At 41.2% G+C, this 18,145-nt stretch overlaps 1 protein-coding gene across 2 annotated transcripts in view; it reads right to left on the minus strand.

Annotated features, from left to right (window-relative positions):
* The window catches only part of PDE10A (phosphodiesterase 10A), a 625,228-nt gene that overhangs the window by 85,499 nt on the left and 521,584 nt on the right, over positions 1 to 18,145 (minus strand). For both annotated transcript variants that reach the window (XM_086708295.1, XM_086708293.1), the window contains 4 exons: positions 17,119 to 17,168; positions 5,546 to 5,686; positions 2,499 to 2,654; positions 885 to 935 (listed from right to left, as the gene is read on the minus strand). In XM_086708295.1, coding sequence (XP_086564421.1) covers positions 885 to 935; positions 2,499 to 2,654; positions 5,546 to 5,686; positions 17,119 to 17,168 — 398 coding nt within the window. The remainder of the gene's footprint in view (positions 1 to 884; positions 936 to 2,498; positions 2,655 to 5,545; positions 5,687 to 17,118; positions 17,169 to 18,145) is intronic.

The following is an 18,145-nucleotide window of genomic DNA, read 5'->3' on the forward strand; positions in this document are numbered from 1 at the left end:
AGACTTGAGATACTTCAATCCCAAGTATCTATGGAAGGCTTACGTGTGCTAAGCTCTGTTTTACGCACTTTATTATCTCACTTAATCAGCACAGAACACCATGGACTAGGGATTTGCTTTCCTCATTGAAGCAAGAAGTCGTGCAGAACCACGCTCCCGCTCCAGAGTCACTGAGGGACGGGGCCAGCATTCAGACCCAGGCGATCAACCTCCACGGTTGCTCTTTAAAATTACTTCCCACTTTACACGACTGACACGTGGGCATGCATTCCACTTATATGCGAGACGGTCAGGTCCGAGAGGTCCTTGCTCCCCACGCTATCACTCTCTAACTGTGTGCTTTTTCTCCTCCTATCCCACAATCTGAGTTTGCTGAAACAGATTTTTCCACAACAAAGAGAGGTGGAAGGTACGAGGGGAGAATTGTTTTGCTGCCGTGTCCCCGAACTCTGAGGTTGAGTTACTGGGAGACTCAACAAAGTCTGTGGTCTTTCCAATTAGAGCGTATTTTCAAGAGAAGCCAGCATCTGAAATTGGACACGAAAGTTTCCATATACCATTTAGTTCAGAGGATGCCTTAATTTAGGGAATGGGACTCATGATAATATCAATGCTACTGCCAGCAGGAGGCCGTCAGTGGAAGGCAAACACTGTGACAGAGCCCACACCATTTACTGTATAAACGATTTATAGTTATACATAAATACACGGCAGTAATTGCAAGATATTAAAGGCAGGGAGTAAGTAAATATAAGTGAGTAGACACAAGAGTTGAGAAATAACAAAACACCTAATATCCAAAAATGACACACTAGGATCACTTAGTAAGCCCCCCCCCCCAGGTGGGGCACCGGAGCCCCTGGGAAAACACCCCCGGGACACACCTGCACCTGATGGATGGCTACTGAAGCCCAGGCAAGATTTGCTGTCGCGACCTACAAAAAAAGGGATGACACGCGTTTTGATTAGTCACATGCAGAGACCCCAACACAGCGCCTCCAGCATAACCGCGTATGAGTAATTTTCCGAGCCCACTGAGTATCTGAATATTTTGCCAAACGCAGAGTATTGAATATGTAGAAGGTTTCTCTTTTGTATTTCCTGCTCCTTTATAATGGAGCCTAACGCTCTCTCGATCCTCTTAATTTGGGATAAAAAAAAGCAAGACAAAGGCCCGAGAGAGCTAGCCTCCGATGATTTTCGCAGAAAATGATTACTTTCCAGTTGAACAAAAACACTATTAAAATGGCCTCGGTGACTAGCATAAAACGATGAAGTATTTGCAACCTTCTGCTGACAAGTTCTCAAATTCCTGGCCCTGCCGCTTCTTTTATTGTTTGTTCACTTCCCCAACATTTGCTGGGTGCTTAGTAGGTACCGGGCACTCCTCTAGATGCCGGGGACCCAGCCACCAGCAGCGACACCACAACAGCTCACGGCGGACCGAGGAAGAGAGAAAGACGAGGAGGAGAGTCAGTGAGGTGCATGGCGCGCCAGCTGCTGACAAGGGGCCAGAGAGAAAAGGAGGCCCCAGAGGGAGAGGAAATGTTGGGGGAGCCGCCCGAGTCCACATGCAGTGCTCAGGGAAGGCCTCCTCCACGAGAGGGCAGCACGTGGGGACAACTCCTGAGGGGGGCGGCTGGGTCGGGACAACGAGGACACGCACAGCCCAGGCCGAGGGACAGCACGTGCGTGGGCTCCGAGCCGGAGCGGGTCAGCCTTGCTCGAGGGTCCAGCGTGGCTGGGGGAGGGGGGAGCAGGAGGTGGGGGTCATCCCGGTAAGTGGACAAGGCCCCTGAGGGACGGGCGCATATGCACCCTGGGAGTGACACACACATCCCGGCAGTCACTGGTTTTAGGGTTAATGAGCCAATTGTGATCCAGGGAATACTTCATGGAGCCCACTGGTTTCCAAATGTATTTGGTGCTGGAGCCTCTACTCAGGATACGCTCTAGGGAGAGGTCGTTTTTAAGAAAACTTTATAAAGACAACCAGAAAGTGAAAATTCTACAAAGGCATCCTGCTACTTTATTTAGTTCATAATAGGGCACACTTCAATTTGTCTTGTTAGAATGGATTCCTACTAAAATAAATTATTGGATTTCTTTTTTTATTAACGTGTAGGTATTATTTTTGAGAAAGAAACAGAGACTGCCCATGCGTACGACCTTGACTGGGGGAGGGGCAGAGAGCGAGGGGGACAGAGGATCCCAAGCAGGCTCTGAGCTGTCAGCACAGAGCCCAAAGGCGGGGCTCGAGCTCACGAACGATGAGATCGTGACCTGAGCCGAAGCTGGACACTTAGCCCACTGAGCCACCCAGGTGCCCCTAGATTACTATACGTCTAATCGAATCAGTTTTCCCTCTAAATAAGTACAAAAGAAAAAGTTTTTAAAAACCATCAAAACGTTGTTAAGCAACGTGTGGTTTGCGCTATTCACTCATCCATTAACTGAACAATATTAATGAGTAGCCTCAGCGGGCTAGCCAGCCTCACCTCCTGATGACTCATACAGAAGGCTTCTTTGCCCCAGTGCCGATACAGCTCAAGGATGCCAATCAAATCACCGATTGCAGTGACAATCGGTAAACAAAGAACAGACTGTATACGAGTCCCAGACTCCAGGCCAGTACCTCTTGGAAATCGTTCGTCCTGAAAAATAAAGGGAGAAAAGATACAAATTCAGTTTCAGTAAGAGATGGAATTGTTATGTTATGATTCTTATTTGTCAGAAATCGCCTAATACTTGCAATAAAACACAGCTAGTCTCTTTAAAAGGAAAACCAAATGACAATGGACACTATAAACTGTATTATCTTAGGGGGCTTATCTTAGGGGGCACACGCAGCCGGATGTTTACGGCAGCACTATCGACAGCAGCCAAACTACGGAAAGAGCCCAAATGTTCACCGACTAACAAACGGGTCAAGAAGACGTGGTGCGTGGATACAAGGGAATACTATTCAACCACCAAAGAGAATGAAATCGTGCCATTTGCAATGACGTGGATGGAACCAGGGTGTATTATGCTAAGCGAAATGCCTCAGAGACAAATACCATACGATTTCACTCACATGTGGAATTTAAGAAACAGAACAGGTGAATACATGGGAATGGGGGAAAAAGAGACAGGGACTGGATTTAAGACATTTTTAAATACAGAGAACAGACTGAGGGTTGTTGGAGGGCGGTGGGCGGGGGATGGGCTAGAAGGGTGAGGGGCATTAAGGATACTTGTTGAGATGAGCACGGGGTGTCATATGTGAGTGATGAAATCACTAAAGTCTACTTCTGAAACCAATTACTATACTATATGTTAGCTAACTAGAATTTAAATAATAATTTGGGAAAAAAAAGTTTATCTTTAGGAACCTGGCACCTATACAAAGATACTGCTTTAATGTTTCTTTATCCCTGTGGAGTAGAATTTAATTAATGAATATATATTAATTTCATACCATAGTAAAGGGAATTATGCTGGCTAACACGTATTTATCCGTCACCGTCTATGTGCCGTAACTTTTCCGCGGCCTTTACCGGTATAATGTCACGAGTGAAAATGACTCCACGTGTAAATACCACAAGAAGGAAAGTTTATTGGTTCTTTTCTTTTTTTCAGGTTAGAATAATGTCAAAGTGTGTGGGTTTTTCAAGAAGTTTTTAATGTTTTATTTATTTTTGAGAGAGACAGAGAGAGAGAGAGCAGGAGAGGGGCAGAGAGAGGGAGACACAGAGTTGGAAGCAGGCTCCAGACTCTGAGCTGTCGGCACAAGAGTCTGATGCGGGGCTCAAACTCACGAGCTGTGAGATTATGACCCGAGCAGAAGTCGGAATGCTTAACCAACTGAACCACCCAGGCAGCGCAAATAATGTCAAAGTGTACGTTAACGATGATCTTTCTGATTGAATCTCAAAGGCCCATATTAAGTATTCAAATCATCTAATAATTATCAATTACTTATAAAGAATGAAATTGGTCCTTTGACTTTAATAACTTTCTAGCTTAACAAATCACTCAAAGGAATACAGGGAAATCAAATGAATTAATCCCAAAACACTAATTCTCCTTATTGAATTTCTGCTGTTCTGTAGGAAGCTTTTCATAAATCAACAGCACAAATCAGTATTGCTGATTTATAGGTCTTTTGAAAGCTTGAATATACACTAGGACATGTTCAAGGGACAACCTATATGGTATCTTAACACTTTCCAAAACTGCAGTGTATTTGAGATGGGACATCGTGTGAGTTTACAGTGCAAACATGCTGATTTGGCATATTCGTATGTTGTAATACAACCGCCATTGTAGTAGTTTGCATTTCTATCTCGTCACATGATTAGCCTACAACTAGATCTAGTCTTTCAGTGACCTTCATCATCTACATCCGCATCTATACAGATAACTGGAGGCAAAACCACAATTAAAACCCAGGTCTCTCGACTCCGAGTTAGCACTTTCCAGAGCAATTTCCTTACACCTGTTTGCCTACCTGTCCATTTCAGCCTAAACTCAGGGAGTGACTCTTCATCACGAGGCTCACCTATCGCGTGGAAGACTGCACTAAGGGCTCCGTTTTGTCACGTTCCCTACGTCCGCGTCCTTCGTCAGTACCCTCCAGTATCGAGTCCAGGTTTGCTTACGTGATTCACTTGAACCAACGCGAGGGTGGGTATGTGATACCAGCAGAGGCTTGAAAACTCACTTGCATGTTCCAAGTCTTCTCTGGAAGCCTTGCCACCATTGCTGAGAACATTCCAGGCTGGCCTTACTTAGGGGTGGGGTGGGGTGGGGAGCTGGGGAGGTGTGGGAGTGACAAACACAGAGAACTGAGGCCATCTAAGGCCAGCCAGTTGACGTCAGTTGACGGCCAGTTGATGTCAGATGCACAAGCAAGCCTAGCTGAAGGTGGCCCAATCCAGGGCTCAGGAGAAGTGACAAGCAGCTGTTGGGTGACAGCACTGATACTCGGGCAGCACGGCCCTCAGCACCAGCTGACTCATTCGTGTGCATCTTGCTACGACATGAAACACAAAACAGTAATCATCTAGGGGCACCTGGGGGGCTCAGTCAGTGAGACGACGGCTCAGGTCACGATCCCACGGTGCACAGGATGGAGCCCCGGGTCATGCTCTGCACTGACAGCAGGGAGCCTCCTCGGGATTCTCTCCCTCCCTCTCTCTGACCCTTCCTTGCTCGTGCTCTCTCTCTCTCAAAATAAATAAATAACCAAAAAACAAAACAAAACAAAACAAAACAAAACACCCATAGCAATCATTTAGTTTACATGAATATAAACCTACAATTTATGTTCAAATGTACTGGTACGGACTGAAATAAGAGCTAAACGTAGCCCTCGGTGGGTATCATAAGATAGGATTTTCTGAGGACAAAAGTTCATTTACAAACAAATTCATTTATTGATCTGTATCTCACTCTAATGCTTTTATAAAATGGCTTGAATCGTAACAGCAAAATGATATGCCACCTGCGTGAAATAAGTATTTCAGGTTACGAATGTCACAAAAAGCAAAAAGCCATTTACCCCAAGGATGTCTTCCACGAGCAACGTTTTTCTGGATTTGGCCACGTAGGCAGAGATGGTGGTGCCCTGGGCGATGGGCCCGGCAGGGATGAGCCGGGGTTTCCCTTCCTTGATTCCAGGGGGGGTGAACACACACAGACTCTAGAAGAAGGAAAGAACACGTCTTACGGATTTTACAGACCTCCCTGTACTTCCGCGCTAACAGACAGACTCCTAGGTATTACTTATCAGTCACGAGGCATCTTTGAGCCAACGAAAACGAGGAAGATGCTTTGCAATGATCAAAGTGGGGTGTGTGAGGTGAAATTCTCTCCGGTATTCCCAATGGGACACAAAACACAGGCTTGATGTAGGACTAAAATCAATGTCCAGGCACAGCAAACCTCGCAAAATGGCCTCTTATCTCGATATATGGAAAATAATAAAATACAAAGTAAGTGGTCCTTGGGGTCCAGATACTGCCAAATGAGAAACCGAGAACATCGGGTCCACCCTGCCCCAGAGGCTGGCACACAGATCTGGAGACAGGATCAGTGACTACAAGTCAAGTTGTTCAGAACATTGTTTCTTCCTCTTTTTTTTATGACTCAATCACTCCATTCTTTAAACTGGCCTGACTATAAAATGACAGTTTCAAAATACTCTCGATAAACATTTTGCTCTGCTCTGTGCAAAAAATTACGGACAAATCTGGGTGCATCTTTCCCTTTCAAATGACCAGGTGGGAAGGTAAAGTCCTGAAGGTATCTTAAAATAAATGTTTTTTTTTTTTTTTAATATGATCAGTTATTTTTACTAAATCCAGTACTTTGAATAAATTTCTACTAAGAATTGCTAACCAAAACAAATCCCCTAGAGATTGGGGGCAGTATTTTGACATCACTATATTACGATTATCTACTCAATTTGAAAAGTATTAAGGTTCAGTAAATTCTCCCAGCACTTTACTTTTATCTTAGACTGGACTGCTGTAAGTTAAAGCCTGAAGACCTGTGAAGCAGTAAGATTAGACAATCCTCTTAAGCTATACATGTTCCTATTAATACTTACTAAGCAAATTCTTGGTAAAGACATCGAATTGGATCTAATTATACACGTATTAGATCAGTGGTCTTCAAGGCTTTGTAATGTCAGAGAATACTTTCTTCCTATAAAATCTTAACTTATAATCACAGGAGAGTAAACCCTATAAACTTGAGCTACTTCAATCAGCCAGGAGTAGGGAGAAGGAAAGGAAAGCAAAGCATAGGCGCACCCCAGCTGCTTGAAATAAGTCATTACTTACAGATTAGAGGCGAAGTTCAAAATATTTTTATTCACGCCTATAGCTCTATCAGTTTGGACTGTGCCTAAGTAGTATTTGCTATTAAGTACAATGCCTGTGAAAAATATTTTTAAAATGATTCTTATTAAGGGATTAAGTTTAAAACGCTTATTACAAGTTATGCACTTTTAAAAGATTTTTAAGATTTAACTACATATAAGATGGTAAATGACAACTTCACCTTATTTTTAGAGGTTAGACTTCAGTGTCACTATTTTTAAAGTTACTATAATTCTATTACCCACCAATATGTACATGGCATAGATGATGTAATCAGATCTCTTACCATCACCACATGACAAGCCAGTGTGCTACCCTCTCTTAAGATTGAAAGAAGAGTAGAAAAATTATTCAAGAATGGCAAGACGGGATCATTGCAAGAAAAAGGTGTAAAGGATACGGTATATCTAGCCAGAAGAAAAATCAGAGTTAATGATGATTTTCTCAAACTATGAGAAAGTTAATCCTAAGAAAGCTGCTGAGAAACGTTCTCTTTCTTTATCAAAGACAGAAGGCAGGAAATGAACTTGAATTGAACTGAGGGCTTGCAGAGCTCCTACAGGACTTCCCATGGCCATGACCGTGATAGAAGGTAAACTCTGGGGCAGGCTCACAGCAGTGGCTTGGGCTTTTTTTTTTTTTTTTTTAAATAGTCTTTGGCTTTGTTTGTGTTTGAAGATCTACAACAGACATGGTTTTTGGATGGCTTTGTGATATATGCCCTTCACGGCTAGATTTAATAATATCTTAAGTTACAATTAACCTTCAAAAGTCAATCATGAAAGAATAGCTTATACGTCCCTATATTACTAGGAGATCATGTATTTAATATCATAAAATGTTTACTGCCTCTATAGAGTTCATATATGGGGCACAAGCAACAGATAAGCAAACACTGTACCAAGGTTGTCTGGAAAGCTAGTCTATGTATTGGGCTTCCTGACAATAAAAGGTTTGGAAATCTTTCAATTACTTGATTGAATCTGAAAAACCTGTAAACAATAAATAATTACCAAAAAATTAAGTAGCTCTTTACTGTGGAAACTTTATCCTTGTTTTACCAATTACCTTCTGATTTTTGTTCATATTTACGGGATAGAAATGTTTCCAAATGGGAGCCGAGGACAAGTGCTAACAAGTATTGAATAAGTTGTCAGATGAAGGCCAAGGGCTCCGGCAGGAAGGGAGAATGAGGACCAGCCTGGGACTGACACCAGTTTCTGACGTGGTTTCACTTTCTCCCCTCTGCATTAGGGGCTTTCCTGTTCTTTTTTGTTTCTATGTTTTACTCCATACAATTTCCTGTGCAAAAGTTCCCTTCATAACATCCATTTCTGATTGAAGAGCAGTCACTGGCTTGAATTATGTGTTCAGTAATGGGTTCTTTATGACCTTCCCAGTTGTACGGACTGATTGGCAGCTATTATCACAAACAGAAAAAGTCAGTAACAAACTTGGCTTGAATTATGTGTTCAGTAATGGGTTCTTTATGACCTTCCCAGTTGTACGGACTGATTGGCAGCTATTATCACAAACAGAAAAAGTCAGTAACAAACCTCTGAATTAGAGGCTGAATTTTACAGGTATTCAAGGGATGGGGAAGATCTGTGAAACCTACCTTTATTTACCCTACAGAAATAAGCAAATGGACAGCTGTGTACTGAATAGTTACTCCCCAGTGGTTAAACTAACACCTCCACCAAATACTTGGGTCTCTTTCTGAATTCTCAACTCTGTGCCAGTAGACTGATTGGTCTACCATACCGTTTTAATTACGACAAGTTTGTAGTACATTTTGTGATCTGACAAGGCAAGTCTTGCTTTGGTTCTGAATGTTTCAAAGCATTCACAGTTTATTTTATAAGATAGACTTTGCATTTTTCATTGGTAACGGGGGCTGCATTAATGCATTAACCAATAATGAGTGTAAGTTCTAGGGACACTTACAAAGGAAATAGTAACTTCATTTAAAAAAATCATTATGATCTTTGGCATATGGGTTTGACTGGGATGTTCATATGATTAAGATTAAAAAATATTATTTTTATAGGAGGGCGAAAGGAAACTTCTATCAAACATCGCTATGCAATATTTTAGACTGTATTAAGACTACTTACGCATGTACTTAAAATACATCAATTATCTATAAAATCCAATGTTGAACTGAGTCTCTAAAATTAATTCTTTCTCTAACACTGTATAAATCTATGAAAGCTTTGATCACCACAAACATATTTTAGAGGCTAGAGATAAAAACAACTAAAAACAAGGAAAAATTCCAAATTTTCAAACCAGAACCACCCCTACTCTTTCCAGAGAAGAAATCAACTGCACTCAGAGCATGCAACTTGACAAATACTGCTTATTTCTAAGATGAAGTAATTTAAAGCCGCTAAGATTGGTAACAGTAGTCATGAGCAGTAGATTGGCTCAGTGAAGCAATAAGGAAGCACTCAAATTATTAAAAAAAAAAAAGCAAATTTGGAGAAATCAATTTGATGGAAAACGAACACTAGAAAAGACTATCACGATTTAATTAAAAAAAACTGATTTTTTGGTGAAACAGGAAAATCACTGACGTCAATTAGATACTTCCGGTGATAGACATTGTTCTCATCTTCCTTCCTATACGCAATTCAAAGATCACTTTATTCATGAAACTTCATTTCTTATGTTAAGGGTTCAACTCACAATCAGTTAAATTTTAGAAATACTTTTAAAAATATATCACTTAAGCTTACCCTTAAGTTGTTTTTCTCCCAAGACACTAGATGGCAGTGGTTAGTAAACGAATTTAGATCTATGCACATGGGCGTGACCACCTGGCCCCAAATCCACCTGGAATTTTAAAGACAGAACTAACTCTGCAGTATTCTTTTTAGACTTTTTTTTTTTAAAAGTTTGTTTGTTTCTTCTTCTGAGAGAGAGAGAGAGAGAGAGAGAGAGAGAGAGAGAAAATGGGAGGGGCAGAGAGAGAGAATCCCAAAGCCTGACGCAGAGCTTAAACTCACCCCAAACCAAGAGTCAGACACGTAACCAACAGAGCCACCCGGCACCCCCCACCCTGCAGGAGTCTTAAAATTAACCTACTGAAGTTCACTGTGCAGTTGAAGAAAGTCACACGATTCCTTTAAACTACTTGCTATAAACTGATTCTAACACCAATATATGAAAAGCCAGGTACGAATGTACTATATGAATGAAAAATTTAGGAGTTTGAAAGGTTTTACGCTTTTCCAAACAACTCTTATTGAGAATACAAGAAAAAACTGTAATGATAATATTATAAAGGATGTTATGTATCAGAGTAAAAGACCAGGCATGGAAGAGAAAAATGGTAAAAACAGTAAAAGTTTAATTAAGCAAAATCCTATCACAGGAAAACTAGGTTTCCAACAAGTATTTCAACAGCACCTTGTACACATCGATGTCAGCCCCTGGTAAGGCTCAGGACATATAAATACACTCCTTTGTGCCCTAACTCTGGACCTGTCGCAAACTGCTCCTTCTACCTAAGAAAGTCCTTTATTTCCCGTCTTATCTACTAAGTGAGAGGTCTTCCAGGCCCTGCTGACACAGAGCTAATCATCAAGTTGTTTTTAAAGTGATCCCCCCCCCAAGACCCCCTCAAATTCGGCATCCCAGAACACCTGGGGTTTCTCTCCGTTTGCACTCAAGACCAGATGTTATAATCAACTGTGGATTTCTCGATTTCCCCTACATTCTTTGATGACAATGTTTTGTTTGGCTTTGTTTTGTTTTTTATAATCTTCATATGCTCATCGATTTAGCATAGATTTTTGGCACATGAAAAGTATTTTAAGTGGTTGGTTGAATGAATCGCACCCATGACATAACATTTAACCAACGGAAGTTGGATTAAGCTTCAGGAAGTTTAAGACTCTTGTCAAAGTCACAAAGTGGTGAACTGGAACTCACAGGGGCCAACTCCAGAATCATGATTCTTTGGGAAGCCGTCCTTCTTCCCAGCTCTGAAACAGCGTGCACAGCACGGGACCCGTCTTTCCCGAAGGGCTGGCGGGGGTGCGGGGGGAACTGAACGAGAAGAGCACCGGGGGTGGGGTGTTGAACGAGGGAGCCCATTCCGGCTCACCACTGCTCTCGGGGACAGCAAACTGCCCAAACAAGGTTGGTACTCAACAGCCTGCTGAATACATGTCCTACTCAAACAATAGCCTGCTGAGTACATGTCCTACTGGCTTTTAGAAGAGTATTTTATCTTATCTTATCTTATCTTATCTTAGAAGAGCTTTATTTTATTTTATTTTTTTTTTAATTTTTTTTTTTTCAATGTTTTTTTATTTATTTTGGGGACAGAGAGAGACAGAGCATGAACGGGGGAGGGGCAGAGAGAGAGAGGGAGACACAGAATCGGAAACAGGCTCCAGGCTTCGAGCCATCAGCCCAGAGCCCGACGCGGGGTTCGAACTCCCGGACCGCGAGATCGTGACCTGGCTGAAGTCGGACGCTTAACCGACTGCGCCACCCAGGCGCCCCTGAAGAGCTTTATTTTAATACCGTTTTCAGTTTCTTCCATTCACTGGTCTATTAGGTTTTCTATTTGCATTAAACAGGACAATTTATATTTTCCTCAAAAACTGACCATTTTTTTCCCCTACATTTTCACATTTATTAGTACAAGTATCCTCTCATAATTTATCATTTTCATCCTGTTTTATTTTCTAAATTATTAAACATAAATAACTGTGTCTTCTCTTTTTGTTAATTAGGTCAGTAAATACCTGATATCTGTATAAAGTCTTTAGATTCCCTTGTTTATATGGATTTTCTCTTTCTAAATCCATAGGTTAAAATGGCACATCCCAAGGGGACAGATACTTTAATTTATGACTGTGTCTCTAGTACCTGAGGTTACTACCATGTAATCGTACCCAATAAAAATGTGTTGAATTCATGAATTAACTTATTTTGTCCCTTATTTATTAATGCTCAAAAATGCATACGAGATGCTTCAAGGATCTGCAGTATCCACTGTGGACAGCCTTGCCCAGGGTTGTAGCAATACGAGAATTCATTTTTGTAAACTTTATTGTCTAAATATCCCAGTAACTATACTTGGTTTTTTCCCAAGAAGTGACATTGCACATTAATTTTGTTTAATTTCCTTGTTTTTAGCCATTATGGGGATCTGAACTCTTCAATGGGGGCTAAACACATCAAAGTAGGATCTAACCCAAAGAGGAAAGGGAAACCCATGTTGGTAAATCCTAAAATTATACACACACACACACACACACACACACACACACACACACACACACACTTTTTGGATAAACCTACTTGCAGATACTACTAACATTCTCCAAATTGTATTTTTGTCTGTCAACCACTAAAACACTATTGTATATTTCTGTCCTTTTGGGTTTTTTTTTTTTTTTTTTGGTGTGACTGTTTTGCTTTACAAATTTTAACACATCAACACTTATTGGGTAAACTAAGTAACAGGTCTCCCCTCGCTGCAGACTAAACCCTTCATAAATGCCAAGTGATCTCCTGTTCCAATTTAATGCCTTTATTCCCCAAACTCATCTTCGTCATTGATCCTGTGGTACTTTCTCTCCTTTTGTTTTCATTTTTCTGGAAGAGGTCTGCTTCACCTAAAATTCTCTTTTCATTTTCAATCATTGTTAAGTCCTTTTCTATATGTGCCTCTATAAAACAGAAGACAGTTGTGAGTTTTTTAAACCTAACTTGCAATTTTTTTCTTTCAGTAACTGGGTCTATCCTACTTGTAATTTTGTTGTGACATATTTTGGTAGAGAGTTCCACAATCTATTTTATGTTTTACTTTTAGTGTTTTAACACTATTTTGTTTGTTTTCTATCTTTTCCTGAACTTTCCATGTTTTCTTTCAATTTTTTCTCTCCAACAATATTAATGTGGGTTTTTAATTCTACTAGGGGAACTTCTGACATACATAAATTTTATTTAAGTTATATTTATCAACGCATCAATTTCAGAAATTAATTACTTAATTTCTGCTGGTTATTTATAAAAAAGAAAACAATACTTTTATAAGTATAAGCATTTTATAATTCTCCCTGTGTCCATCTTAATCCTTGGAATTTTTGATACAGACTAAAAATTTTATCTCAGTCTGTTTGGGCTACCTTATTATAATTTTTTCACTAAAGCATATACATTTTGTTATATATGTGAGTTATTTAAGTAAGGCTTTATAACTATGATTCAAAATCCTGAGGCAATTTAAAAAAGATTTACAAGGGGAGCCTGGGTGGCTCAGTCGGTTAAGCGTCCAACTTCAGCTCAGGTCATGATCTCGCAGTTTGTGAGTTCGAGCCCCGCGTCGGGCTCTGTGCTGGCAGCTCGGAGCCTAGAGCCTGCTTCAGATTCTATGTCTCCCTCTCTCTCTGCCCCTCCCCTGCTCACGCTCTGTCTTAAAAATAAATAAAACATTAAAAAATATATGTAAAATAAAATAAAAAAGAGTTACAAATATCTATAACATGCCCCTTTTTACAAAGGAAGGAATAGAAGAAAATACATGTGTATCTGCTCACCCCGGCCAAAAAAAAAAAAAAAAAAAAGCTTTATTTTATTAATATGGTTGGCTTACATTTTAGAAGTATGTCAACATCTGTTCAAGCAATAGGGCAGATTAGATAATTTGATACTCCTGAAAAAATCAATTTAAAAAAATTTTAAAGGCTGGATAAAGTACATTTTCAATCCTTTCTAATGCATTGCTGGGCTGAGAAGAATGGACAGAATGCACAGGAATCTAAAAAGAAGTCAATAATGGAACTTGCGAGGCAAGCAAATCCCAAGTTGGATTTTTCTAGAGAGCAAGCAAAGCCTGGATGTACTGACCCTCCCTCAGGAAAGCACCACGGGAGACAAGACCTGCTGGAGGCCAGGACCGGAACGGGCTGGCAGCTCATCGACGCTGGTGGTTACGGTCAATATAGTTACAGGTGCAAGGAGATTACTAGGACACCAGATTGTCTTGAATTTACCGCTGGAGGGAAAATGAAAATCTCTTCTGAGAAATCATAACTGTGTATCACGTGGCTGTGAGGCTGGAATCCACACTACTCTGTAGACTGAAAAAAAATCTCATGAGATAATTTAAAGTCGTGCTGGATTGGTATTGCCTTAGGTGACCGGCCAAAACGAACACATATCCTGTCTCCAGGAAAAGAACTTCAACACAACCCTCAAGAACACCCATTTTAAAAGGCCCGAGGAAGAGTATGATTCACGGTCAAAACATCAAATAAAATGAGACACACAAGCAAATAAGCCACCAGCTGTTGGCAGGTGGGTGAAACAAAAGCCAAGAAATGTAAATTCTGGGTGAATAAAAAACAATATAAAAGAGGTTTAGTTAATATATCCCAAGAAATAAAAGATAAACTTGAAAAAATATCCAGGGAATAAAAAACTATATTGAAGAACTGAGAGAAAATCAAAAGGAACCCAAAAGCAACTATGTTAAAGTCAATATACAGAGAGAGAATTTTTATTAATCTGAATTCTCTATCCGGCAAAGATGTATTTCAAGGAAGTGTTGAAATAAAGACCTACTCCAACAAAAACTGAGAGACTCCCACCAGTGTACCCTCACTAAGGGAAATTCTACAGGATAGAAGAGACCCGATTCCAAATGGAAGACCTGAACGCACAGAAAGAAAAATGTGGCCGAGCAAACACAGTAGTACCCCTAGGTCTCTGCCTTCACGAAGCGTACATTCTAGAGAGAGCCAGATGAACCAATCGTCCCACAAAGCACAAATGTACACTCACAGCTAAGTTCTACGAAGGAGAAGCATGCGATACTAAGAAGGCTCGACAGAGTGAGACCTGACTCGGGAAGGTCAGAATTAGCCACATCTTGGCCACGCTCTCTGCTGTTCCCAGGCCACACGTGGACCAAGGAAGCAGTGACCCCAGAGAGAACCATGCCGAGTACCATTAGCTGACCTCGGGAATTCAGGAATGTGGAATAAAGAGCCGACTAGAGCCTGGATGGACAGACTATCATCCCCTCAATCAAGTTACAGAAGTAAAAGAATTAGAAGCGATATACGTAGAATACACTGTAGATGTTGTGGCCACAGAAGGTTTTTCTAAGTCACATATTCCAGGAAGCTACTTCACGGAGGTCAATGTACAAACAAGCCTGCAAAAATAAAGGCAAACCTGCAGCCAAGTGACTAAGAGTCTGGGATCTGGGAATCTAAACCCAGGCTCTCCAGTCAAGCACTTCTTGAGGCTCTCACCGCCTGCAGACCCCTGGCCTCTTGTGGCCTGCCCTTTCTGACCTCCGAAACCACTCTTCCCCCACTACCCCCTCCAATTCTCTTTCACACACCGCAGAAGAGGGTCATCCCATGGGGCCCTGAGTGCCCGGGTTCACTCACTTCTTTTCGTGTCAACAGTTAGAAATGCAGAGTCCAGCATCCAGGTTTCATCAGAGAACCGGACTGGTCCAAGTTTGGGTCACAAACAGCTGTGACTGAAGGAAAAGGGTCACACGGCAGGTACTCAGCTGCCAAGGCCAAGCCCTGTGAGCTGTCTGCAGATCCCAGGGGCGTCATAATGAGACTTGCACTCTCCTGATCGCACCGAGCTCACATACACACCGGCACTTTTTTTCTTTAAAGGAATATACTAATTTTTTTTTAAAAGGAATATACTAGTTTTTTTTTTTTAAAGGAATTCTTAATTTTTAAATAAAAGTCCCAAAATTTTAGAAATAAATTTTTAGAATGAACAGGGAAGAATGAGATCTCTTTGTTATTTTAGTAGCTTAGCCATTTAAAACTACCAGCGTCTGAAGTATCATTTAAAGTTTTCGGAAGCGGGGTGCCTGGGTGGCTCAGTCGGTTAAGCGTCCGACTTCAGCTCAGGTCACGATCTCACCGTCTGTGAGTTCGAGCCCCGTGTCGGGCTCTGGGCTGATGGCTCAGAGCCTGGAGCCTGCTTCCGGTTCTGTGTCTCCCTCTCTCTCTGCCCCTCCCCTGCTCATGCTCTCTCTCTGTCTCAAAAAGAAATAAACGTTAAAAAAAATTAAAAAAAAAAATAAAGTTTTTGGAAGCAGGAGTGGTATCTGAATAATTCAACTTAATGGAACTCTTGTCTCTGTACATGGAAGGCACTAGGAGAGGTGCTGGGTGAATGCAAAGATTAGTAAGAAAAGGTCCTTGCCCCAAAGAGCTTTTAATCCTGTAACGTAAATTTTTACGATGCAAGGGGAGGGAACAAAAAGGATCAACGATGGGTTCAGTGAATCGGCCGGGAAACATTTTTGTGCAACGACTTTTCATCCTTTGCATTTCTGTATTAGTCACGAGCACCATTAAACGTCTCGGAATACTTGTGTCTCTATTCCTATTACCATTTTATAAACCATAAATAGCACACATTCTGATTACTCATGAATACAAGCATCACAGTGCAAAAAGAAACCCCAAATCTCCAAGAACAATGCCTAACACATAAGAAATACACAGTGAAATTTTTCCAAATGTATTTATAAACGCTTTCTATACAGTTAACCTATGAACGTAATTCTTATTGGCTCAGAATATTCTTTTAAGATGTTACGTGTGTGGTTTTAACGTCACAACAAAAATCAAATGCCAGTAAGCCGAACATCTTGAACTGCTTATGCACACTGCATTTGACCATGGGCTGTGCTCTGAGTAAGCTGCAATAGAAACAGAGGCTCCAGCCTATGGCACGCAACACTAAGACAGGCACACCACGGAACAGTGTGAGCTACGGCCACCGCGGCTCAGGGGTCTCCACGGAGTAACGCCGTCCCCGCACTGTTTCAGTGGCCTTCAGGAAGTCCAAAGAACTCACCTAAAAAATGCTCCACTTTCATCCTTGCTTTATTCTATTGCAGGCAGCGTGCTGAAAAGGGCATACGCCGTCCCTGACACCCCAGCCCACAGTGCAAAGCATCTTCTGCACAGAACGGTCCAGAGGTGCCATTCATAAGACAGGACACCACAGGCCAAAACCAAAACAGTATGTCAACTGTGACATTTCATGCCCAAACGTTGCCACGCTGGTGAGATTTTTCACCTGGCAACAACCGTAGACAGAAACGAAATACAAAATGAGTTTGAAGTACTTAGTTGCCATGTGTCTGTGGTTTGTAGCCCAGCTGACCTTTTTCAAAGAGCTTACGACACGTTCTTATCTAGAGCACCAGAATCTAAATTCAGATACTTACGTTATTGCACTCTCCAAGGAAATACAGTGCAAATCCATCAGCTTTGGTGGCTGCCAAAGTAATAAAAAAGGAAGAAACTAATCTCAATGGAAGAACAGACCACGTATGAATTCTTTTAAGGTGAGACCTCAGAGAGGAATCGTGTGAAAGGGCTTGTTAACATAATTAACGGTCATGCAGCGAATCGAGCCAACCAATTTATGGCTTTATTCAATTGACATAGAACATTTTCATTCATTATTTATCAGCTATTGCAAACTTTAAGACGTGACATCCTCACATGCACACAGCAGCCAACGCACTACGCAATAATATGTTTGTGAAACTTTAAATGTTACAACTATTGGAAAATATGTTTCATTTAGGAACGGGATTTAATTGTTAAAGTACTAAAAAATACCAGACACAATATTCATAATAACGAGTAATCAAGGCAAGCATCACCCAAAGAGGGTGATGCACGTATCCATGCAGCCTCACGAAGAGAACACGGCTGAACTCTCCTAACCCTGCTTCAGGGCATGTGAAGGCAGTTCCCACGGCAGGTAACCGATATTACTCCCGGAGGATCGCTTGCCTATAGACTTACGGTTCACTCCTTTTCATTCCTGCGGCCTTGGGTCAAATATTTGGCCTGCCTTTGCCACAGCTTCCCCATCAGAAAAGAGGTGATCAAAGTATGTAGATCTGCCATCTGCCCCAATAAATTTAAAATGCTTTGTGTTGCTTAAAAATTCAGGATTTCCTTCGTAAAGATGTGACTTAATTCAACAAAACTACACGTTCCAAAGAAACTAGGCTTTATTTAGAAAGCATAGTATATTCCATTTGCACATCTGGCAGATACTTTTTTGAGACTGGGTAAGTTAGAAGTTTTCGGTTTGACTCATTCTGGTCGTTTCAGAATAGAGTATTTTCACTTCAAACTTAGCCCGAGAATAGAAGCAAATAAATGACTTGCATTTGCCTTGTAGTAAGTATATTACTCTTTCCATCTTCTGCAACAGAATGAAAGACACTTTGGTTC

Source organism: Puma concolor, chromosome B2 (genome assembly GCF_028749965.1).
Source record: "Puma concolor isolate L17-30 chromosome B2, mPumCon1.1.hap2, whole genome shotgun sequence".
NCBI classification, from domain to species: domain Eukaryota; kingdom Metazoa; phylum Chordata; class Mammalia; order Carnivora; family Felidae; genus Puma; species Puma concolor.